The sequence below is a fragment of the Rhineura floridana genome, chromosome 2 (genome assembly GCF_030035675.1).
Source record: "Rhineura floridana isolate rRhiFlo1 chromosome 2, rRhiFlo1.hap2, whole genome shotgun sequence".
NCBI classification, from domain to species: domain Eukaryota; kingdom Metazoa; phylum Chordata; class Lepidosauria; order Squamata; family Rhineuridae; genus Rhineura; species Rhineura floridana.
In genome coordinates, this window is record NC_084481.1 from 183,426,720 (window position 1) to 183,447,258 (window position 20,539).

The following is a 20,539-nucleotide window of genomic DNA, read 5'->3' on the forward strand; positions in this document are numbered from 1 at the left end:
CCCCAGTGATTTTCAGGAATTTCTGTGAAAGAACTCAAACATATTTGCCAATTCAGGAAGTATTACCCTCACACTTAGAATATTTGTCCTCAGTGATATCAAATAGGGTATATACTATGTCATGACAACCTACTCCATAGGGATGGTGAACATGGAACCCACTGAGCCATTTCTTCTGGCCTACCAGACCCCAGAAGCAATGTACTGGCTGTGCAAAATCTGTACAGTATGATTTTCCATCCTAGGAAACATCAGAGCAGATTGGAATGCTCCTTCCTGTTTCTGAAGTGCTCGATCCTACTACAGTGGCAGTGCAAAAAGAAATAGAGCACCTTGTTCTGTACCAATTTGCCACATGCAGAAGTATGAGGTGAGTGATGCTAGGCTGAGAGGAAACTCTTTTTAGTTCTTTTCCCTCACTCCGATCTGGTCAGTGGGAGTGCTGGACTTGGAAGTGGGGTTTTCCCCCCGTCCTGAACTGTTCAGAGAGAAAAAACAAAATATTAAAAGACTCTCTTTAAACTCATCATGCCCTCCCCATTAGAGTGCTCTAGCAGAGAGAGGAACAACAGGAAACTGATTTCTCTGTGTGTGTGTGTGTGTGTGTGTGTGTGTGTATGTGTGCGTGTGTGTGCGTGTGTGCAAGAGACAGTGAGTTTGTGTTGGCATTGCCCACTTTGGCAATTTCTACCACTAACAGGCAGCCCTTGTAAGTATTTCCAGGAAGAAGATAATACAAATTAGCAGGATGGGCAAACAATGGCAATGAATTTGAGGGGGGGGGATTGGGGTGTTTCTACCTATGTGAGAGCTCTGCAGTCGACCCAAAATTGAAATGGGAGAACATTTGGCACAGCCCTAATGGCAAAATAGATAACTAGTTTCATTTGCCTACCTTTAAGAAATAATTACTCTCCATGAAATGTATCATTAAGCTTTATTAAGAAATAGTACCAATCATCTCTCTAAATAATTTTCTTGAAGAGATGCTGCTTCTTATTAAACCATGTCAACTCTGGCACCATTCAATGATAGGTATGCCTAAGAGTTCAGTTGTCTTCTGCTGAAAGCTGGAGGATCTCAGACTGATAATATAAGTATTTTGTATGGAATTAGAGCTGAACTATTTCAATATTAAGTGGACATTTGATATTTAGCATCAATATTTTGACATGAGATGATTTTTGATACTTCATTTCAGTGTTTGATATGACAGAATAACCCTGTATATCCTGTCTCATCTTATTTAAAATGAAACCTCCATATGATGTAAAAACACACACAAAATGTCACTCCTTTACACCACATGTGAAAACACACTCAAATAACCTTTCAGTTACTACAATCCAGTGTAAGGAAAACTGTTGGGGGGAGGAGTGGGGATGAGCCTCTGTTGTTTTTGTTGCCCTCAACTTGTGGAAAGACACTGTGAAGCAGTCAGCTTCCTGTATCTGTGGAAGCTCCCCATGCATTTTGGAACTCTGATATTCCAGGGTTCTAATATGCGTGGGGGGCCTTTAGAGATACACATGGTTTGCTGCTTCACACAGATGCCCTCCATGATTTGAAGGCAACAGAAACTAACAGGGGCAGAGCTAGCACCCTTGCCCTCACTGCCCGTTTCATTTTTTCTTTATATTGGATCATAGCACCTGAAGAGGGCTGCACACTCTCTCTTACACATCAAAAAAGGTTTACAAATTCAACATTGCTTGAAATGCACTACATGTTCAAAACTCAGCAACTGGCTAATAATTGAAAGGCCTGTCTAAACAAGTAGTTGTGTAACAGAAATCATTTTTGGGGGTTGGGTTATTTGAAATGGTTCTTTTCCACCTCTCCTATGCTCAAGGCAACTCACACAACACTTTAAAATGAAATGTAAACATAATAAAAATTCAGCAGCCATCATCTCCAATCAAGTCCCCTTCAGCTCACAGAAGGCTTCCTAAGAAGATGGGTTGTATAGCTACTCCTAAAGGCAACAGGGTCCTGTGGTACACACTTCTATTGGAAGACTGATCTGATTTCCTGCAAAGACAATGTTAAAACAGGGTATCTGAGGTATATTTTAATGGGCAAGTAGGTACATACAGGGGAGAGGAAATTGGACCATGAAGAATTGTGGTGGAGTTCAGATAGTGCAGTGTCAAGACAATAAACAATATTTGACAGCATTTCATAGGAACATAGGAAGCTGTCTTACACAGAATCGGACCATTGGTACATCTAGCTCAGTTTTCGTTACAGTGATTAGTGGATCCCTTTTGGACCTTGTGCAACACATCCACAGAGGCCATATCATTGATATGAAATGAAATTATACTTACCATTGTTTGAATATTGCCATTATTATTGATAGTTGGCAACTTAGTATGTCATTTGATACCTGCCACTGATATTTCATAACCAATGCATTTGAAAAATATCAAATATCATTGCTTGACTTCCAGTATTTGATTTTACATTGGACCATCATTATGTATGTGTTAGGACGCTCAGAAAAGAGGTGTTAGCAGGGTGTTTTAAACTAATCTCCCAAATTTACATCCACAGTCGGTTCTCTGAAAATACTTTAAAACTCACAAGCCCAGTAGTTAATGTCATCCCCTGGCCTTAATAGAACAAAACATAAAAATATTAATTATTTTCTAACTTTTAGGCTTTTGGAGGTACCTCAATCCTTTCTATAAAACCCTGAACATTTCTAATTGTCACTGGTGTGAGCAAGAAAGCATAGGTAGGCATGATTCTAGGAGTTGAGTCAATTTTTTAAAACCATGTTCTAAATGCATGAGATTGAGCTATATTGTTTAGCCAAATGTAACAGAAACAGGCAGTTAATGCATAGTAAGAAAACAAAACTAAAACTGTATCTCTAGTTTGACCTTACTGTTCAACAGGGAAAAGCTGTTGTGGTTACTCATCCCCTTGGTGATACGGACCAATATAAGCGCTCTTTTGAGTGTTCAGTGATTAGGTAAACCAGAAAAGTCATATGGTTGTATCCAGACAAAATCCATTGGGCTTGTGTCCCATTGAAATCAGTGGAACAAATTGATTATGACTTTGCTTAGTTCACATGGAAATCAGTGGGACTTAAGTGCAACTAACTGAATCCAACCCAGAGGGATTTGTGTGATGGGAATTGGGACATTTATCTAGAGTGTGGGTCACCAGTTGGATGCCTGTGGGTACACATGTGCCTTGCATAGGCCTTCCCTGATGCCCACAGGTCCCTTCGTCCTGCTGAAGGAAGAGAAGGTTTTCAGCTGGGGCTGAAAACTAAATAATGTCAGTGCCAGCTGCACCTCAGCTGGAGTGCCACCACAGAGAAGGCTGTACCCTGAGTCTTGGCTCTGTGGGCTTTACTCAGTGATAGAATAACAAGATGGATCTTTCCCTCAGATCTTAATTCATAAACGGCAATACAGAGAGAGACAGTCCTTCAGATAATTGTGCCCTAAGTCATTCAGGGCTTTATATATGAACAATGAAGCCATTGTGCATGGTTTACTATAGTACATTATCTCTACCTATCCTGCAAAGGCTGCACTGTTTGAAATGCCTTGTTAATGTTACATTTAAAGGGAAAGGCTTCTCCCAGCCTGCTCTAGAGATGGTGGTGGGGAATCATGTCAGTTTTGCCACTGCCCTTGGTAGACATATTCTGTAAGACCTATCCCAGTCTGTGTCTGTGTTAGAATTGCTTGTTAATATGTTTTTTAATATGTTTTTAACCCTTTTTAAAAAAGATGTTTTTAACGCTTTTTGTTTGTTTTTAACGTTTTATTTTAATGTATTTTAAGGTCTATTTTTATGATGTTTTAAAGTGTTTTTAGCGTTTCTGTTTGCCACCCTGGGCTCCTGCTGGAGGGCGAGGTATAAGTAAATAAATAAATAGATAGATAGATAGATACTGTGTGTACAACCACACTTAAGTTGTTCAGAGGGGAAAATATGTGCAAGAATTTGCGCGTCCAGCCACTAATCCTTCGATCAGCAAAAAGGCATACCGGTATTACTATCCCCATTGGCTTAGCTTGTTTATTTATTTCCCACCCTTCGTCCCAGTAGGAGCCCAGGGCTTGCCTAAGGTTACCTAGCTGAGTTCTTCCCTGAAATGAGTTTTGTACCGGGTGTAACGTTTGCTGTGGCAGACTTTACAAAATGATGTCACAAGAGAATAAAGTGTGGAACAGACTTCATTTAACACTAAAATTATTACTACAAGATGGATGTTACCCAGAACTTCATCCCTCCATTAACCCACTGATTTGAGAGCATCAGTTCCTACCATAATTACTAGCCTGGGAGTTCACTGCTCTTAATCTTAGGTGCTACACTACACAATATTTTGTGATTTATGAATGCTTGCAAAAGGCAACATTCCAGAAGATAAGAGGTGCACATGTGTATCCTTGGATTGCCTTCCAGTAAATTCTTTTGAGTTTTGCCGTCAGTAAGAGTAAGCATTCAGTATTATGTCTGCACACACCCAAAACTGTGCACATCCAAATGCCCTCTGAACAAAAATCAATCCAGTTGAATAGGGGCTCATAATCAGGCTTGGTGAAACTTTATTTTGGGAGGGGGTCAATTGCCCTATGTACTTGGAGGGATGAAGAATTCCCCATAGTTGAATTTAGCAAGTACAGCACATATATGCTAAGTGTTTGTTTATTTAATTTATATCCAACCTTTCCTCTGAGGAGCTTAAGGTGGTGTGCATGGTTCTCCCCTCCCCATTTGATCCTTACCACAACCCTGAGAAGCAGTGACTGGCCCAAGATCACCCAGTGAGCTTCATAGCTGAGTGGGGATTCAAAACCTGGTCTCCCAGGTCATAGTCCCAACACCCTAACCATTACACCACACTGTAAGTTACCCCAGAAGTGTAATACGAAACTGTGGATTAAATATTGTTGATAATAAATAGGAGTTATTTCTAATGTTTTTTTCAGGTTGGGAAAAGAGGGGGAGGAATTCTAGTGTGCAGAACATTATTTGAGTGATGAATAAAATATAATTAGTTTTTATTCTGTGTGTGTTCTCATAAGAAAGGAAGAATCTATGTTATATGCGGCCTTGTTAACATTCCTGACAGGTTCTTTCAGTCCATTTAGCTTTTAAAGGATATATCTAAGTGCTTTAGATTTTCCTTCATTATTTTGTCACTTCATGCCATATGTGATTATTTCTTTTATTTGATCTTTAAACATGTTTCTGTTCATTAGAGAATATAGTAAATTGTGGTTCTTCCCTCCCTGTTCTCGTCAAGTCAATGAAACTTATGCTTTAAGGACAAAGATACTATTACAGAGAATGTTTTTCAATTTTTTCCTTTACTGTTGGCATAATTTGGCTACTAACAATGAATTCTAATTTAATCGAGGCAGCAGACCTCCTTCATTTAGGCTGTTGTTCTAAACATGCCTACTTAGGAGTAAGTCCCATTGAACACAGTGATATTGACTTCTGAGTAAACATACATAGGATGATGGTCTGTTCACACCTTCCTTGCAGAGACTGAAATTTGTTTGCTTTGTAATGAAACCTTAAAAGTTAGCAGTTTTGAATTTGAGAGAAAGTAGCTCTGGTTCTTTAGACCTTGAAGGTCTGGTCCACTGCTGTTGGTTTTTTGGGTAGATAGTGCTTTGGAATCAGCACTGCCTACTGATTTTCTTCCTGTCTGCTGAGCCTGTGTTTTGTGAATAAACAGGTATTCATAGAATTTTTCTCCTCCTAAAGAAACTGGTTCTGCCTGGGATCTTCTTCCTGGTCAGGGGGTGATGGGTGCAAAAAAAATTGCAATATATTTATTAGCATGTTTCATTATATAGTTCATGATGTCAAAATGTGAAATAGAGGCATAAGAATTTCACTACAATTTAGAGTGGGGACTCAGCTTTTCTGAGTGATACGTACATTTCTGGGTTTATTTCTGTTAAGTTGGCTAGTCGGAGAAAACTAACATTTTACTTTTTCATACAGTTTTTTTGAAGCCCTTGTGTTGTTTTATTTGCCAGGTTTTAGGGCTTGTTCAAAACATGAGCCTTTTCCAGTGCCCTAAATGCAAATATGAAAGCCATATTTTTGGAGCTGATGGTGTGAGGAACCTAGCCAGAGATCTTGGTCTGGATGTTTTAGGTAAGAATACAGTGACTTAAAGTACTAGTTAAGAGAAAAAGTAAGATGCAATCCAGAGTTGTTTGATTGCTGCTTAATTCCATTGAAATAAATGTACTTCAAACACTTAACTTTGAGCAGTTACTAGAAATCTGGATTGTGCTGCACTGAACATTGTGTTCATGGCTGCTGTGCTATATAGAAATATAGGTAATATTGAAAAACATTTATTTGGCCTTTATCCTTCACATCCACTGATTCAGTCATACAAGTTTCCAAATAACAGTGCTAATATTTCCCCACCCGCCGCTACTTAGTAAGAGAAACAGTTACTGGGAGTTTCCTTCATCCTGAATATACAGAAATTTATGTTTTGGCCCGGACTTTCCCTGCCTGCTGATTACAGTTTTAAACTGCTTTCTATGCTATTTTGATTATTGTATTGATATGTTTTATCATAATCGTATTAACTGTGTTGGGATTTTTTGAAAATGAAAAGTGGTCTAGAAATGTTTTTAAATACAGTGTATAATACAGTTGCAGCCTTCTAGGAATACTGTTCTTACAGTGTAGTCAGCTATGCACCTGTATATGATTAGCTTTAAATATAATGAACAGCAATATTATTATTTGATTTGTTAGTTGCTTGTTACCTGAAGGTCTCCAAGTGACGTACAATACTCCAAAAACCCCACAAATAAATATATGGTACCATAAAACAAAACAAAACAACTCCCATAAGAATTCGAAACTACAAACAAGAAAGTAGGATCCAACTTCTGCCTGACTGTGAATCAAGCTAATATAGGCCACACACAAAAATGTGTTAGCCATGTGAATTAGTATTGTACTGTCCTTGTAAGCATTTTGACTGGGGAAGCAAAATAAAAATCCAGTTCCATGTGATTTGTAAAAACTGCACTGCACCCCACACACAGAGGTGTTCATTTGGGAGAAAGATATTTCCTACTTTACATACACTGATGGCAGACAGCAAGACATTAAATCTCAGGCAAAACAGGATATGATGGTACATCCATAAGAAAAGAAGCCACGAAAATGATGCTATGCCATGCACTATTAATAACACGCTCCAAGCTAATTGTAATAGTAGTTATGGCACCCCTCAATCAGTGCAGCAAAATGTACACTAATGCAAGTGAGTCCCTCATCTTCATATTCAGCTTCTGTGCCCCTTGTAGGATTAAGGGCACAGGCAGCCCTTGGACCTAGGCTGAGTATGGTGAAAGTTAGGGTTTACTAATGAGCAAGGCTGCAACATGGTGGCACAAATGACATCAGCTACCAGCCGAACAAGCTGCTGACGGTTTGCCACAGGAACAGCTTGGCAAGAGATCTCACAAAATGATGCGCCTTTTGATGAGCATTCCTTTTGGGTTGCTACACTATTGAGGAGGAGGGCAATATATATGTAATACACATACACATGTAATACAATGACACTGTTTAACTTATTTATGTGTAGCTTCTAATTTGTTCAGTCCCCTACTCCCACCGCTAGGGAAATGGAAAGGTTCCCCAGAAGGTGTTGGGATGATCTTCCATTGCCTGCAAGGAGATGGCTTGTTGGCTGAACGAGAAGTAACTTACCAAGTTCTTCAGTTGTGCTACCTTAGACCTTCCTCAGCCCAGTTACTTGTGAGGGTACGTTCTGGTGGTTGGATTTGTGAGGAACAGTTCAGTTTCATGGGACTCCATATCCTTCACTCTTGTTCCTCAAATAATAGATGCAGGAAGACAGGATGGGAGGAGAGTTCAGAAGAGGGCAACCAGAATGATCAAGGGGATAGAGCAACTCCCTTATGAGGAAAGGTTGCAGCATTTGGGGCTTTTTAGTTGAGAGAAAAGGCAGGTCAGAGGAGACATGATAGAAGTGTATAAAATTATGCATGGCATTGAGAAAGTGGATAGAGAAATGTTTTTCTCCCTCATAATACTAGAACTCGTGGACATTCAAAGAAGCTGAATGTTGGAAGATTCAGGACAGACAAAAGGAAGTACTTCTTTACTCAGCGCATAGTTAAACTATGGCATTTGCTCCCACAAGATGCAGTAATGGCCACCAGCTTGGATGGCTTTAAAAGAGGATTAGACAAATTCATGGAGGACGGGGCTATCAATGGCTATGATGGCTGTGCTCTGCCACCCTAGTCAGAGGCACAATGCTTCTGAAAACCAGTTGCCAGAAGCCTCAGGAGGGGAGAGTGTTCTTGCACTCGGGTCCTGCTTGCGGGCTTCCTCCAGGCACCTGGTTGGCCACTGTGAGAACAGCATGCTGGACTAGATGGGCCACTGGCCTGATCCAGCAGGCTCTTCTTATGTTCTTATGTTTATGTTCTTATGAGAGTCAACAACTTAGAGATTTAGTCAAATCAACAGATTTATAGGCAAACTTTAGATGAAGCTGGGCCAGCTAAACCCCACCCACCCTTTGTCTACCCTACTATAAGATCTTCAGGGCTCTGAATCACACCTTTCCCAGTTATCTGTTGCCACCTGTCTTGTTTCTTTTGGGTACCTGGTCAGGATGCAAATGCACCACTTTTGTTCTCTGGCTTGGGCCCAGATGGCCAAAGGTTTAGCTTTTTAATGCCGGTTTGTCATCCCCTATGAGGAGAAAGTGCACATCTTTCTTCCCATCCCTCAGCTTCTTCCTTCTCAAACAATTTTCCTCCACTCATCTACCTGTCGCTTGTGTCCTCTGTTCACTGGCTCCTCTCATCTTCAGCTTATTCTCTGCTTTTAACCCTTTCTTAGCTTCTTCATTGTCCACTCTAGCCCCCTTTCCCCCTGGCTTGAGCTTCTTTATGTCTGGAGCCAACTTGTGACTGGCTCTCTCAGTTCATAGGGTAGCAATGCAGTTATGACTAGGAGGAACAGCCACTGGGGCAGCTTGACCAGGAGAATTTGGCCCTCCATGCTAAAAAAAGGGAAAAAAAGTTTAAAATTAAAAACATATACAAATTTAAAAACACATTTTTAAAAAGCAATTTAAAAACATGATATAGATTCATTCTGTGTTGAAGACTATAATGTTCAGGTATAAGCTGGTGATGAAGTATAAAATGTAACATACCTCAATTAAGCTGGTAAATGAGATAATTGTACTTGCTAATGATCTATATTTTCACACAGTATTATAATTATATCAGTTCTTACAGGTTATTCATTTAGAATCAGGAAGTGAACTTCATGAAAAATATCTTCATAGAAGCTTTAGGGGCTGACACCAACCTAGCAGAGCAGGGAAATCCATAATTAAAAGTACACAGTTGGGTTAGCGTGGCTGTCTGCTGGAGGCATAATGAGGATTAGAGTCTGGAACCTTGTTTCAGCCATCAGTTTTACTGACTGCTGGTAGGAATTCTCCAGTGGCAAAACATCCCACAGTTAGATGAAATTCATTGTTCTTCTGAAATGCACATATATATAAGATCAAATAATTAGAGAGGAGTCATGTACATTGGATGCAACACCAGAGAATCATGCTATAACTAACGCCCATCCTGACAGCATGATGCACCCCCCAAGCAATTTTTTCTGACTTGAGACATCCCACTAATTTTTCCAGTTTTGGTAAAAAACAAAAAGAAATGAAGTAGGCATGGTGCTAAGATGGACAGAGATGTTTAAACTTCTCTGGGCCTAGCATCCTGATGAGGAAGGAAAATGCCACCTCCCCAGTCATCAGGTTGATTATTTTACAAGTGGGGAAGGGTATTAACCTCCTCTCCTCAGTCGATATACACAGATAAGCTGAGGAGGAGTCCGTGGGCATGGGAGAGTTCTTTGTGGCCACACCCAGCACTGACTTGTCCCCGTCCCCCTTCCAGTGGCCAAAGGTGAATGTGACCCTTGGGCCAAAAAAGGTTAGTAAACCCAGTGGATCCCTGAGCACAACTATTTGTTACAGCAATGGGCCAAGCAGGGGCTTTCTTTTGGTAGGCGGCAAAGTTTGGGCTGTGGCCTAGGATGCTGCATTTGCTATGGCATTGCTAACAACTCTTTGTGCCACCACAGCAAATGTGAACTTAACAAAATATTGATGTGTGTATGAGTGGTTCATATGCAAACAGAGATCTAATGATGAGGAATATATTTTGCTTTAGGGAGAGGAAACTTCTTGTAAGCTCCTTCAAATGGAGGAGCTATGCAGGATTTAATTCAACTACATTTAGTTTAAAAACAAGAATATTGCAGCCAAATCTTAGTTTTTTGGCATGTAAGTGCCTAGGACTGTGTTTTGGTTGTCAGAATAGTGCAATATAAACCAACTTCTGGTACCAAATTTTCACTGATGTTTCAGATACATATAATAACACTTATTTTGAGAACCAGGATATGTTTTTCTCATATATTTGGACAGAACAGTCCTAAGGGGGTGGGGAAGAGATCCCATGGTAGGGATACTGCCTCTTCCTAAACCCAGCCAAAATTAAAACTGGGGCAGGCATCCTTTCCCCTACCATTCAGCCTTTTAAATTTTTCCCCTCCCATTGGCACTAATGGAAAGAAAATAAAATAAGCTCCAGTGCTGACATATTTTTCATTCTTTCTGAGGGTGTGTCAATGGAACAAAGGTATCTGGTGGACCCCAAGATGTCCCTTGATTTGCCCTGACACCCTCCTCCCCCAGGATGCTCTGCTTCTGGCCATCTAGTCATGAAAACACTACCAGCAATGAAGCGTTGTTGAAATCTGAAATGTTTTCCACAAGAGATTTTTTTTTTAAGAATGAGACTTGTGATGCTTCAGTGTGTGTGTGTGTGTGTGTGTGTGTGTGTGTGTAATGATATTTACAGTAGTGGTTGGTATAAGGTAAGAGGGAAGGGGAGTAACTGAGATGGGATGTGGTTGGAAGGCCCCAAAGGGTATTGCCTGTTTGATGCCAGTGAGGGCTTATGCTTATAAGTAGGTTTCTCTGGATAGCCACTATGAAAGTAAGACGGCTGCTGTTGTGTGCTCACTAGAATTCCTGAAAGTACTCCTCCATAACTACATCACTCTTTCCAGAAACAGACTTGGAGAAGGGTCTTCTCTAGTGGTGCCACAGTGGTAGAACTCTCCTCTTAGACACATGGACTGTTATAACAATGATGGGGCTTTACTGTGTGATAAAAATGTGTTTGCTTTCTCTAGCTTTTGGAGACTATGTTATGTTTAGACTGATTTAAAAATGATATTGTATTCTTGCTATGGAAGCCACTTTGAGGTCACCTGGTGATGAAAAACAGCATGCAAATATACTAAATAAATAAAATAATAAATATCTGTGGTGGCAGCAAGTACCTTAAGAAATAGAACAGTAACAGGTTGCAGGAGATCAACCCAGGGCTGTGGAGTTTTAAAGAGACAAAGTTGCAGGGGGGGCATGTTGAGGCTTGCCTGGATACCTAGACCTATATAGCAAAGGCTGGGGAAAACAGGAGAAATTCCCTAACACAGCATTGCTATAGTTACTGTGAAGGTTAAAGCATGTATCTGTCTGCTAAAGGCAAAGTGATAGCAGGTGGCAGCACGAGAAAACCATCCTGTGTGTTTAATGTGTAATTTTTCATACTTCTGTGGCAACCCGCTGCTGATTAGAAAAGCACAATATACAATCGTTAACTGTTAGAAGGAAAATTAATTGAAGATTTAACTAGCACTTAATTAAATCAGTATTTCTCTAATAACAATAACACTTTCATTTTGGCAATTACATATTTAAGTCTCTATTTGAATATTGATTAGGGTGTTACAGTACTGGTAATCAGTAGGGCATGAACTGTAGTGCTGAAATAATAATGTGATGTTTGGACAAGTTGTGAACTGGAAAACTTTTCTGTGGCCTATTATGTGCATGCAAAGTGCTGGATGTGTTCTGCTGGCGTTTTGGCTTGATTTTTGGCATAGCAGGGCCGCTGAGTTCTGCATAGCAGTGCAGATTCCTTCAAATCCAGCTTGTGGTTCCAGACTAGCGTGGAGGTTCTTTATGCTGAAAAGAAAACAGAATGTCCAATGGGGCATGCAAGTCTAGCATGCTTTCTTTTGTTACTTTAAATAGGTCATCTGTGATTTTTTTGTTCCCGTTGAGTGATTACAGAAACAAAATGGGAGAGACTCTGCAATGATAGCTGAAAGGAGGGCTTGATCTAGCAAAAAATGAGTAATGTTTTTTAAAAAAAGTTCTGACTTTGGCAGTGCTTATATTCCAGCTGATTTTCATTTCAGATGCCAAATATTGTGTTGTAATGTTATTTCAATGGAAGCTAAGGGCATATATAAAATACTGAGCTTAATTGTCAATTTACGTTCTTAATACAGGTGACATTCCACTACATGTCCACATAAGAGAGACATCTGATGCTGGCAAACCTATTGTAGTTTCAGATCCCCAGAGCAAAGAGGTGCGTGTAATGTAGTTTGTCTAGTGTGTGTGGTGTGCACACTAAAAGTATTTCAACATAATTCATTTATGCTTTGCTTCTTACAGCATGCATGCTCCTGGTCTCTGGATACCTGTTTACTATTTGGTCATAATTCAGATAGGAGGCAGCTCAGTTGATATATTTCCATACAAAGAAAGAAAAGGAAAATACAGAAAACTTAACATTTAGACCTTGAAGGACATTCTTTACGTTATTCTTTGGTAGTTGAGAAGCTGAAGGCCAGTCCTATCTAATGATATATGAAATATCAAACTTGCACACTTTCATTTGGAAACGGAGGTATTTGCAAATGATAGGTGTGCTGAGGAATCCACCCTGTATAATCCAAAGCATTCCAAAGTGGGGTAAAAAAAATCCTCACAAGAATTTGCTCACTACTGTCATATTCTAATGTCCAGTAAACATCAACAAGATGCATAAAATTTAAAATGTTACTTTGCACCAAATTATAATACCGGAAAGACTTCTACTGTGTTTTCTTTTATAATAGAAAATTAAGAGATTTCTCATGTCATGCTATATGTCTGTGCGTGTTTGGCGTGTGATGCATGTTTGGCTCATGTGTAGGTGGTACACTTACACATAAGGGACCCAGGTATACAGCTCAGCTTCCCTTTTAGTTTCAACATCCACAACTGGTGTAACTAATTTCTTTGCAGCTTTAAAATGCCTTGCATCATTGGTCATGGAACTGCATCAGTGAAAACTACAATGCAATCTTGACTGTACATGTGATTTTCCTTATGCACACCCAAAGTGGCTCCTTTTAATTGTGGCTCTTTTGCTTTTTGTCTGGATGCATTTTCTGCAAGGGTAGAAATTGTAGTCTAGGAAGTGACCTATGAATCTATAAAATTTTAAAGCCAAAAGGTTGTGCCTAATTGCTAAACTTGAGGCCCTAAGGTCTTTGGCAGTCCACTGTTCATCTGTAGTCACATCTAGAGAACATTCCTGCCTTCTCTTTGCCCCGTTTTATTTCTCTTTGCACTACATAACAGGCCTTTGGCCTCTGAATGATTGGTCAGTAAATTGTTAATGTTAAGCTGTCAACTTTTTCTTTTGCTACAGAAAATGGACACCTTGCTTTGCAGAAAGATGAGCTCTAGCAATTCCCATTAGAAACTTCAAACCAAAAAGGATGGAAAAATCTCTAAATCGAGCACATACCATATTAATATGAAAAGAATTCTGAATGATAAATGAGTTCTGTAAATTTTTCTTTTCCATTTCCCCCCATTAAAATTCTCTTGCTACATTTCAGTCCGTCTTGTGTTGCTTAGTAATGATGGCACAAACAGTTGAATCCAACTTTATGATCAGATAAATGGCCCATTAAAAAGAATATGAGCAGGAGAAAAAGTTCAATGTGTGTGCACGTTAAGTTCATGTGAAAGGAATCCAGGCTTATTGTTCTTTTGATCTTTTCTTGCCTGCTGATCAAAGATGCAATTGGGAAAATATTTTATGCAAAATTAATTAAAAGTTATTCTGCATAATAGGGATTTTATTTTTCTCAGATAGCTAATGATGTTACAGAGTAATGCTCTACAGTTAGCAGTTTGAGGCCAAGCAAAACCCTTTCTTTTGCCTATTCTGTTTTCCATTCCCTTTCAAAGCCATAGCAAGAGAACTGACTGGAGTTTTAAGCTGCGTAGGAGGCCTGTTCTGGGAGAGCTGAGGGGAGGTGGCCCCCATGGGGTTATTGCCACTGGGCCAGGACTGTAGCTCAATGGTAGAGCATCTGCCTTGCATGCGGAAAGTTCCAGGTTCAGTCCCCAGCATTTTCAGGTAGGCCTAGGAGAGACTTCCTGTCTGGAATCCTGGAGAGCCATTGCCAATCAGTGTCGACAGTACTGAGTTAGGTGAACCAATGGTCTGACTCAATATAAGGCAGCTTCCTGTGTTCCTCCTGCATGCTTCTTTGCTGTCTTACAGTCTCAATGTGAGAAAATTAGGAGGCAGTGTTAGTTAAGGGAGGTGGAGCTGGAGCTGGCATTTAGTTGCTAGCAAGTCATTAGCTTAGTTGGGTTTATCACATGAAGCTGCCTTACACTGAGTCGAACTGTTGGTTCATCTAGCCCGGCTATTGCTTCTTTAGCTGTATCAGTGAGTTGCATCCAATTCCATATCTTGCTCTTAAACAACAAACAGAGATTGGGTCATCAGCAGCTGTTAGCCATGATAGCTAACCATAGAATCCCCATATGCCTGGCTAATTGCCATAGGTAAGTGGTAGAGCACATGCCTTACATGCACGAAGTCCCTGTACCACCGTAGAGGATCTAAGATCCCTTTGAAGGGTCTTGCTGGAGAGCCACGACATAGTAGGTAGACCTAGATCAGGTGTGGGGAACCTTTGGCCCTCCAGATATTGCTGAACTACAATTCTCATCAGCCCCAACAAGTTGTATTTCAGCAACATTGGAGGGCCAAAGGTTCCCCACACCTGACCTATATGGATAAAATGGCCTGGATCAGTATAAGGTAGTTTCATATATATTCATATCATATATAACTTTTGGTTATGAGATGTTTGGGAGAAACAAGAGGGAATGGCTATCTCCATTATACCTTGCTAGTGAGGCACATCTGGCTGGCCGCTTTTTAAAGGCAGAGTACAGCAAGGCAACTAAGTTTTTACAGCTTGTGCTGTATGGGAACTGTAAAAAATCAGTGTTGAATGGCAGGGAGGGGGAAAGGTGAATAGCTGTTTTAATTTACCTTTGGACAGCTATGAAAAGGTGCACATAAGGTGTGTGTTGGATTTCTTGAAACATGTCAGAATAAGCAGAATAGGTTTTATTGACTGTTGTTATATTGGAAGACCTTTCCAACAGCAACCAGTCTCTGCTGTTCATTGTTCCACTGTGAGGTTTCTCTTCAGCTCCTTTTCCTTGACTCTTATTTTTGACACAAGTGTATGTTTCTTTCAACCATCCTTCGCTGGGGTCATAAGCTCACTCAGTACCCCTTAGTCACCCTTCTGCTGAACTCCACTTTCCCCCATCTCCTCTTCTCACTTGGCTCCTCACTCAGCCCAACATTCCTGTCTCTGGAGCCCAATCTCCCAGATAACACAAAGCACTCTGGTACTTGGAGCCAGTGTAAGGTCTCCCCATCCCATCCAGCCAGACCAAGATTTCACATCACTTAAGCTGCATTGTTTGTCAACGTGCTGTTGCTGAAACATCTTCTTTTTCAATTAGAATGCCTCTAAACATTCCATGACATAATAGCTGAGCCAAGGGGTGGGAATTGGTTTAACAGGAGACAGCGTTTGTTGCCTCTTTTATGTATGATTTTATACTATTTTGCTCTGATCTAAGAGATAAACATACTGCATTTTAAACATTTTTACAGGCTCAAGCCTATTTGAAGATTGCTGCTGAAATAGTGAAAAGACTGCCAGTTTCTCCAGCTTAAAGCCATCTTTCTGAAATTCTGTGACGGGAACTTTACCATTGGAAGTTTGGCATAGGATATAACTGAAGAAATCATATATTATGGAACATTTCCTGTTTTGTATTTTGTCTTAGAAATTAAATAGTTAAATGTTGGTACCTAGCAATATCCAGTTCAGAAGTTCAAATACCAACTTTTTGCAACTATTATATTGAACATTTGCAGCGAACTTTCAACATCCACTAGCAGCAAGAAGCGTCAATCGCCCAACTGATCTGTGGAACCCAAGATTTTCAGTGTATCATTCAGTAGGCCTGATGTTAAAGGGGAAGGTCTGTTTAGAGATATTTGTCCTTATGTAGGTAGACTGACAAATACCAGAATGGACCACCACATTTAGACAGTTTTGTTTCATTTTGTCATGTATCTGCATTAAAGATGAAGATGCTAGAAATTTAAGATAATTTTGTTCAGCTGTGAAGAATTATCAAATCAAGATTCACTTCCCAGCAATCAAACAATTAACTAAGAATCCCAAGAACTAGATTCTTTTATCAGCTGAAGCTTGATCATACGATTAGGACACCAAAGGAGGAAACAAGTGATAAAAATTAATTACTGATGATTGCATATATGAATATATCTCCACTAGGAAATAATAGCCCTGAATCTATAAACAAAAAGATCTAATTGCCAGTTTTATCCACCACATACTGAGAGGTTTTTGTCTGAATTTCCTACTGCATCATTTTGTGTTGATAGAGCTGATCACGGGGTTGAATATGAGCACATCTAGGATTAAAGCTTACATAAACTCTGTGTGTGTAATGGTGTATTAGTGTCTCTCCATGCAATGCTCCCATCTTTTTAGTTCATGCCACTATTTGTTCTTGTTATATAGGTACTAATGACACAGTGATCCATATACACAAAGTAAGCAAGACAATATTTTACTGAACAAGTTTCATTGCACGTGTGTCTGAGTTCAGGTTGAATTCTTGCCACTTTGTTCTCCAACAGATACTAGTAAAAAAAAATGCCTTATGAATTTGGAGGATCTGAAGTAAAACACTGTAGTTATACTACAAATAACTGAGAATAAGCTTTCTATCAAGGCTGTTCAAATCAAGTTTCCCAAGTGGGTGAAAGTAGACAGATGGTGCTGGGGCCTTATTACAGGAGTGCATTTTCTAGCACTATTAAATTATGTAATGGTACAAGTTGTAGGGATAAGGTGCCTCCCATTCTTCTCTGTGCTCCACCTCACACTGAGTGTGACTTGGAACACTTTCATAGCTATTCAGAAGGTGGCAGTTCGACTTGATCTAGATGTCTCTTTTCCAAGCTTTCATTGCCAACACACCAATGAAGACTCGTGACACATATATGGTTGAAATCTTATATTTATTAAAATATAACACATAAACAAATCAAATTCCAATTCGCCAATTAATAAATATCAAATCCTTCGGGCAGGTGAGGCTCCACCTATCTATGAGGGTCTATACCCTCCAAACCAGGAGGCAAGTCAGTCACATTGAACTGCACTCCCCAGACAAGGATGTGGGAAAACTTCTCCCTCCTTGCAATTGGAGTCAGGTATGTGGTTCCAACCTCCGCACCCTGGCCCCGCCGTACAGGCGTTCACCATGATGCGCAAGCCGGTCCCACGTGGACGCCTCCCAAATCCACACCAGACCTTACGCCTTGATGTTTCACCAGGGGGTGCCCTTTATCAAAATGCCTCATCCACCTCAATTTTAACCCCAATTACCTCACCTGCCCGAATTCAACGCCACAAGAGGGGATCAGCTCAAGCTTGGTCCCCTCAACCCAAAGAAAACAAAGCCCCCAAACCCAACCTAAGATCCTCCAATAACAAATCACACCCAGCATCCGAGAGATGAACACCATCATCCCGAAACAGATAAAGAGCGTGAAAACGAATCCTGTCATGTGGAATATAGGCCCCTCCCAATGACAAGACCAAATTCCTAATCTTCCTATTCACCCACTTCCTGGCCCTATCGATCCTGTTAGGATGCACAGCACCCCTCCAGACCCGTCTCACCAGCATGTCGGACCACACTAAAACAAGGTCCGGATACGACTGGATGAGTGTATTAAAATCCCGTGTGATCTTAAGCAGCAAATCCATACCGGGCTGCTGCACCAAATCATTCTCCCCCAAGTGAGCCACCAACACATGTGGCCGGCTAGGCGAAGCCATCAGCCGACCCACCACAGGCATGAGCGCATTCCATAGCATGCCTCTCTGAGCCTCCCAGCTAACCATAGCGCTGAGTGAAAGCTGCAGCTGTGTCCCGGCAACAGTAGAAGAGGCTCTCCGATGGGCCCAAAACAAAATCGAGTGGCCACACAGGACGACCCTTGCAGGCACTGGAAGGCTCCTCATACCTAAGAAGAAAGAACAACACATTACTATCAATATCTAATGTAGGACTTGAAAGCGGAAAAACGCCACCTTCCAATCGCCTGGATATCCTCAACGCTCATGCCCACGAGGGCGGCGGCCGTAGCCGCCCCAATCCGAAATGAGTGCAGCCCATAGACTGCAGCATCACGACCACTGGCCAACAAGGCCCGCCGAACAACAGCCCAAAATTGAAATTGAGTCAGGGCAGAACCATCCGCATGTACAAAGAGATAACACTGGCTCGCTGGCCTCAATAACATAAATAATCGCACTGCAGCCACAGGGCATAATTCAGGAACCTGGCAAACTTTCAATGAAATAATACTGCCACGGCCCTTTTGATCCATCTTAGAGACTCGAAGGGAAAGCCTAACTATATCTGCACCTAGCGTGCAATCGCCAAAGCAAAAGGCTCGATAGGACACATCGCGCTTTGAGGAAGCTAGCACTTCACTAGGGCGAAAAGCACCATAGAACATCGTCAGAGTTACTGCGGCGAACAGGTGCGACTCATACTGAGATGAGCACAGAGACCTAAATAAAGGCAGGATCTGAAGGAGAACATCGGGCGTGATTGGCCTCCTTCGGTCAGTGGGCCTGTGAGCGGAACGCGACCAACCCTGAAGGACCTTTCTGACCCTAAAGTCTACAGAATGATCCTGCATTCCTCTTGCCTGGGAAATAAAGGCCAGCGCAGAGAGGTGTCCGGCGATGGTAGAAATATGAGATTGCCCATTCAGATATAGATAAACTGCAGCCAATGTGAACAAGAATAGGCCATACAGGAGGCAAAGCACTAATGGCACGGAATGCCTGGAACGTCCCCAAGGCAAGCTGGTACACCCTCTGAGTGCTGGGAGCAAGGGCAGAAGTTATAGCTGAAGAACGCCACATGCCAATCACCTGGACATCCTCAATGCTCAAGCCCACAAGGGCAGTGGCCGTAGCCACTCCAATCTGGAAGGAATGCAGCCCATAGACTCCAACATCGCAACCACTGGCCAACAAGGCCCGCCGAACAACGGCCCAAAATTGAAACTGAGTCAGGGCAGAACCATCTGCATGTATAAAGAGATAACGCTGGCCAGCTGGCCTGAAACACAAACATTGCTGCATAGCGGAAAATGGGCATAAGTCAGGTACCTGGCAACTATAAAGAAGCAAAACTGCCATGGCCCTTTTGATCAGGTACCTGGCAACTATAAAGAAGCAAAACTGCCATGGCCCTTTTGATCAGTCTTATAGACTTTTAAGGAGAACCTCACTAAATCTGCACCTAACGTGCAATCGCCAGAGCATAAGGCCCGATAGGACACATCGCGCTTTGAGGAAACCAATAATTCACTAGGGCGAAAAGCACCATAGAACATCGTCAGAGTTACTGCGGCGAACAGGTGCGACTCATACAAGATGAGCACATTGACCTAAATAAAGGCAGGATCTGAAGGAGGACACTGGGCGTGATTAGCCTCCTCCGGTCAGAGGCCCTAGGAGCGGAACGCGACCGACCCACAAGGACCTTACTGACCCTAAATTCACAGAATGATCCTGCATTCCTCTTGCCTTGGATTAAAGGCCAGCGCCGAGAAGTGTCAAGCGATAGTTATGACAGAATTAAGTTTTTGCCCTTTGAATACAGCATAAATAGCAGAATACTTCCAGAACACGTGCCCACGATGGCAACTGTTGCAGCTGCTCCTGTATGAAAGAAATGTAATCCTTAAACATAATGGCCTTGCGAATAACATAGCAATAATCAAAACTGAATCAATGCGTAGCCATTGATACATGAAAAGGTAGTACTGGCCCACTGGCCTAATCAGAGAGAAAGGTCCCTCAGCGAACCAGGGACAGAGCGGGCGATGGGCAGCCCCTCAGCTTCACCACTCAATCACAAGCCCACTGGTCCGTCTTAAACATATGTGCTGACAACAGCACAGCAATATAAGTGCAGGGCTCAAATATTACAATGACTTGCCCGGAAAGCTAATTTTACCAGGGCAAAAGGCTCCCTAAAATTATTGGTAAGGCCACCGCCCAGGATAACCGGCCTGGAAGAGGGGGGGGGCACTAAGAATCATCGAAGGCAGGAACATCAACAGTATAACAGGGGCCACAT

At 41.4% G+C, this 20,539-nt stretch overlaps 1 protein-coding gene across 9 annotated transcripts in view; it reads left to right on the forward strand.

Annotated features, from left to right (window-relative positions):
- Window positions 1-16,800, forward strand: part of NUBPL (NUBP iron-sulfur cluster assembly factor, mitochondrial) — an 84,617-nt gene extending 67,817 nt beyond the window's left edge. For 6 of the 9 annotated variants that reach the window (XM_061611596.1, XM_061611597.1, XM_061611595.1 and 3 more), the window contains 3 exons: window positions 6,030-6,150; window positions 12,457-12,539; window positions 15,942-16,800. In XM_061611596.1, coding sequence (XP_061467580.1) covers window positions 6,030-6,150; window positions 12,457-12,539; window positions 15,942-16,004 — 267 coding nt within the window. In that variant the 3' untranslated portion in view covers window positions 16,005-16,800. Of the gene's footprint in view, window positions 1-245; window positions 371-6,029; window positions 6,151-12,456; window positions 12,540-13,649; window positions 13,842-15,941 lie in introns of those variants that run through there. The other 3 variants (XM_061611598.1, XR_009760712.1, XM_061611600.1) reach the window with 3 other exon arrangements.
- The last annotated feature ends 3,739 nt before the right edge of the window (window positions 16,801-20,539 follow it).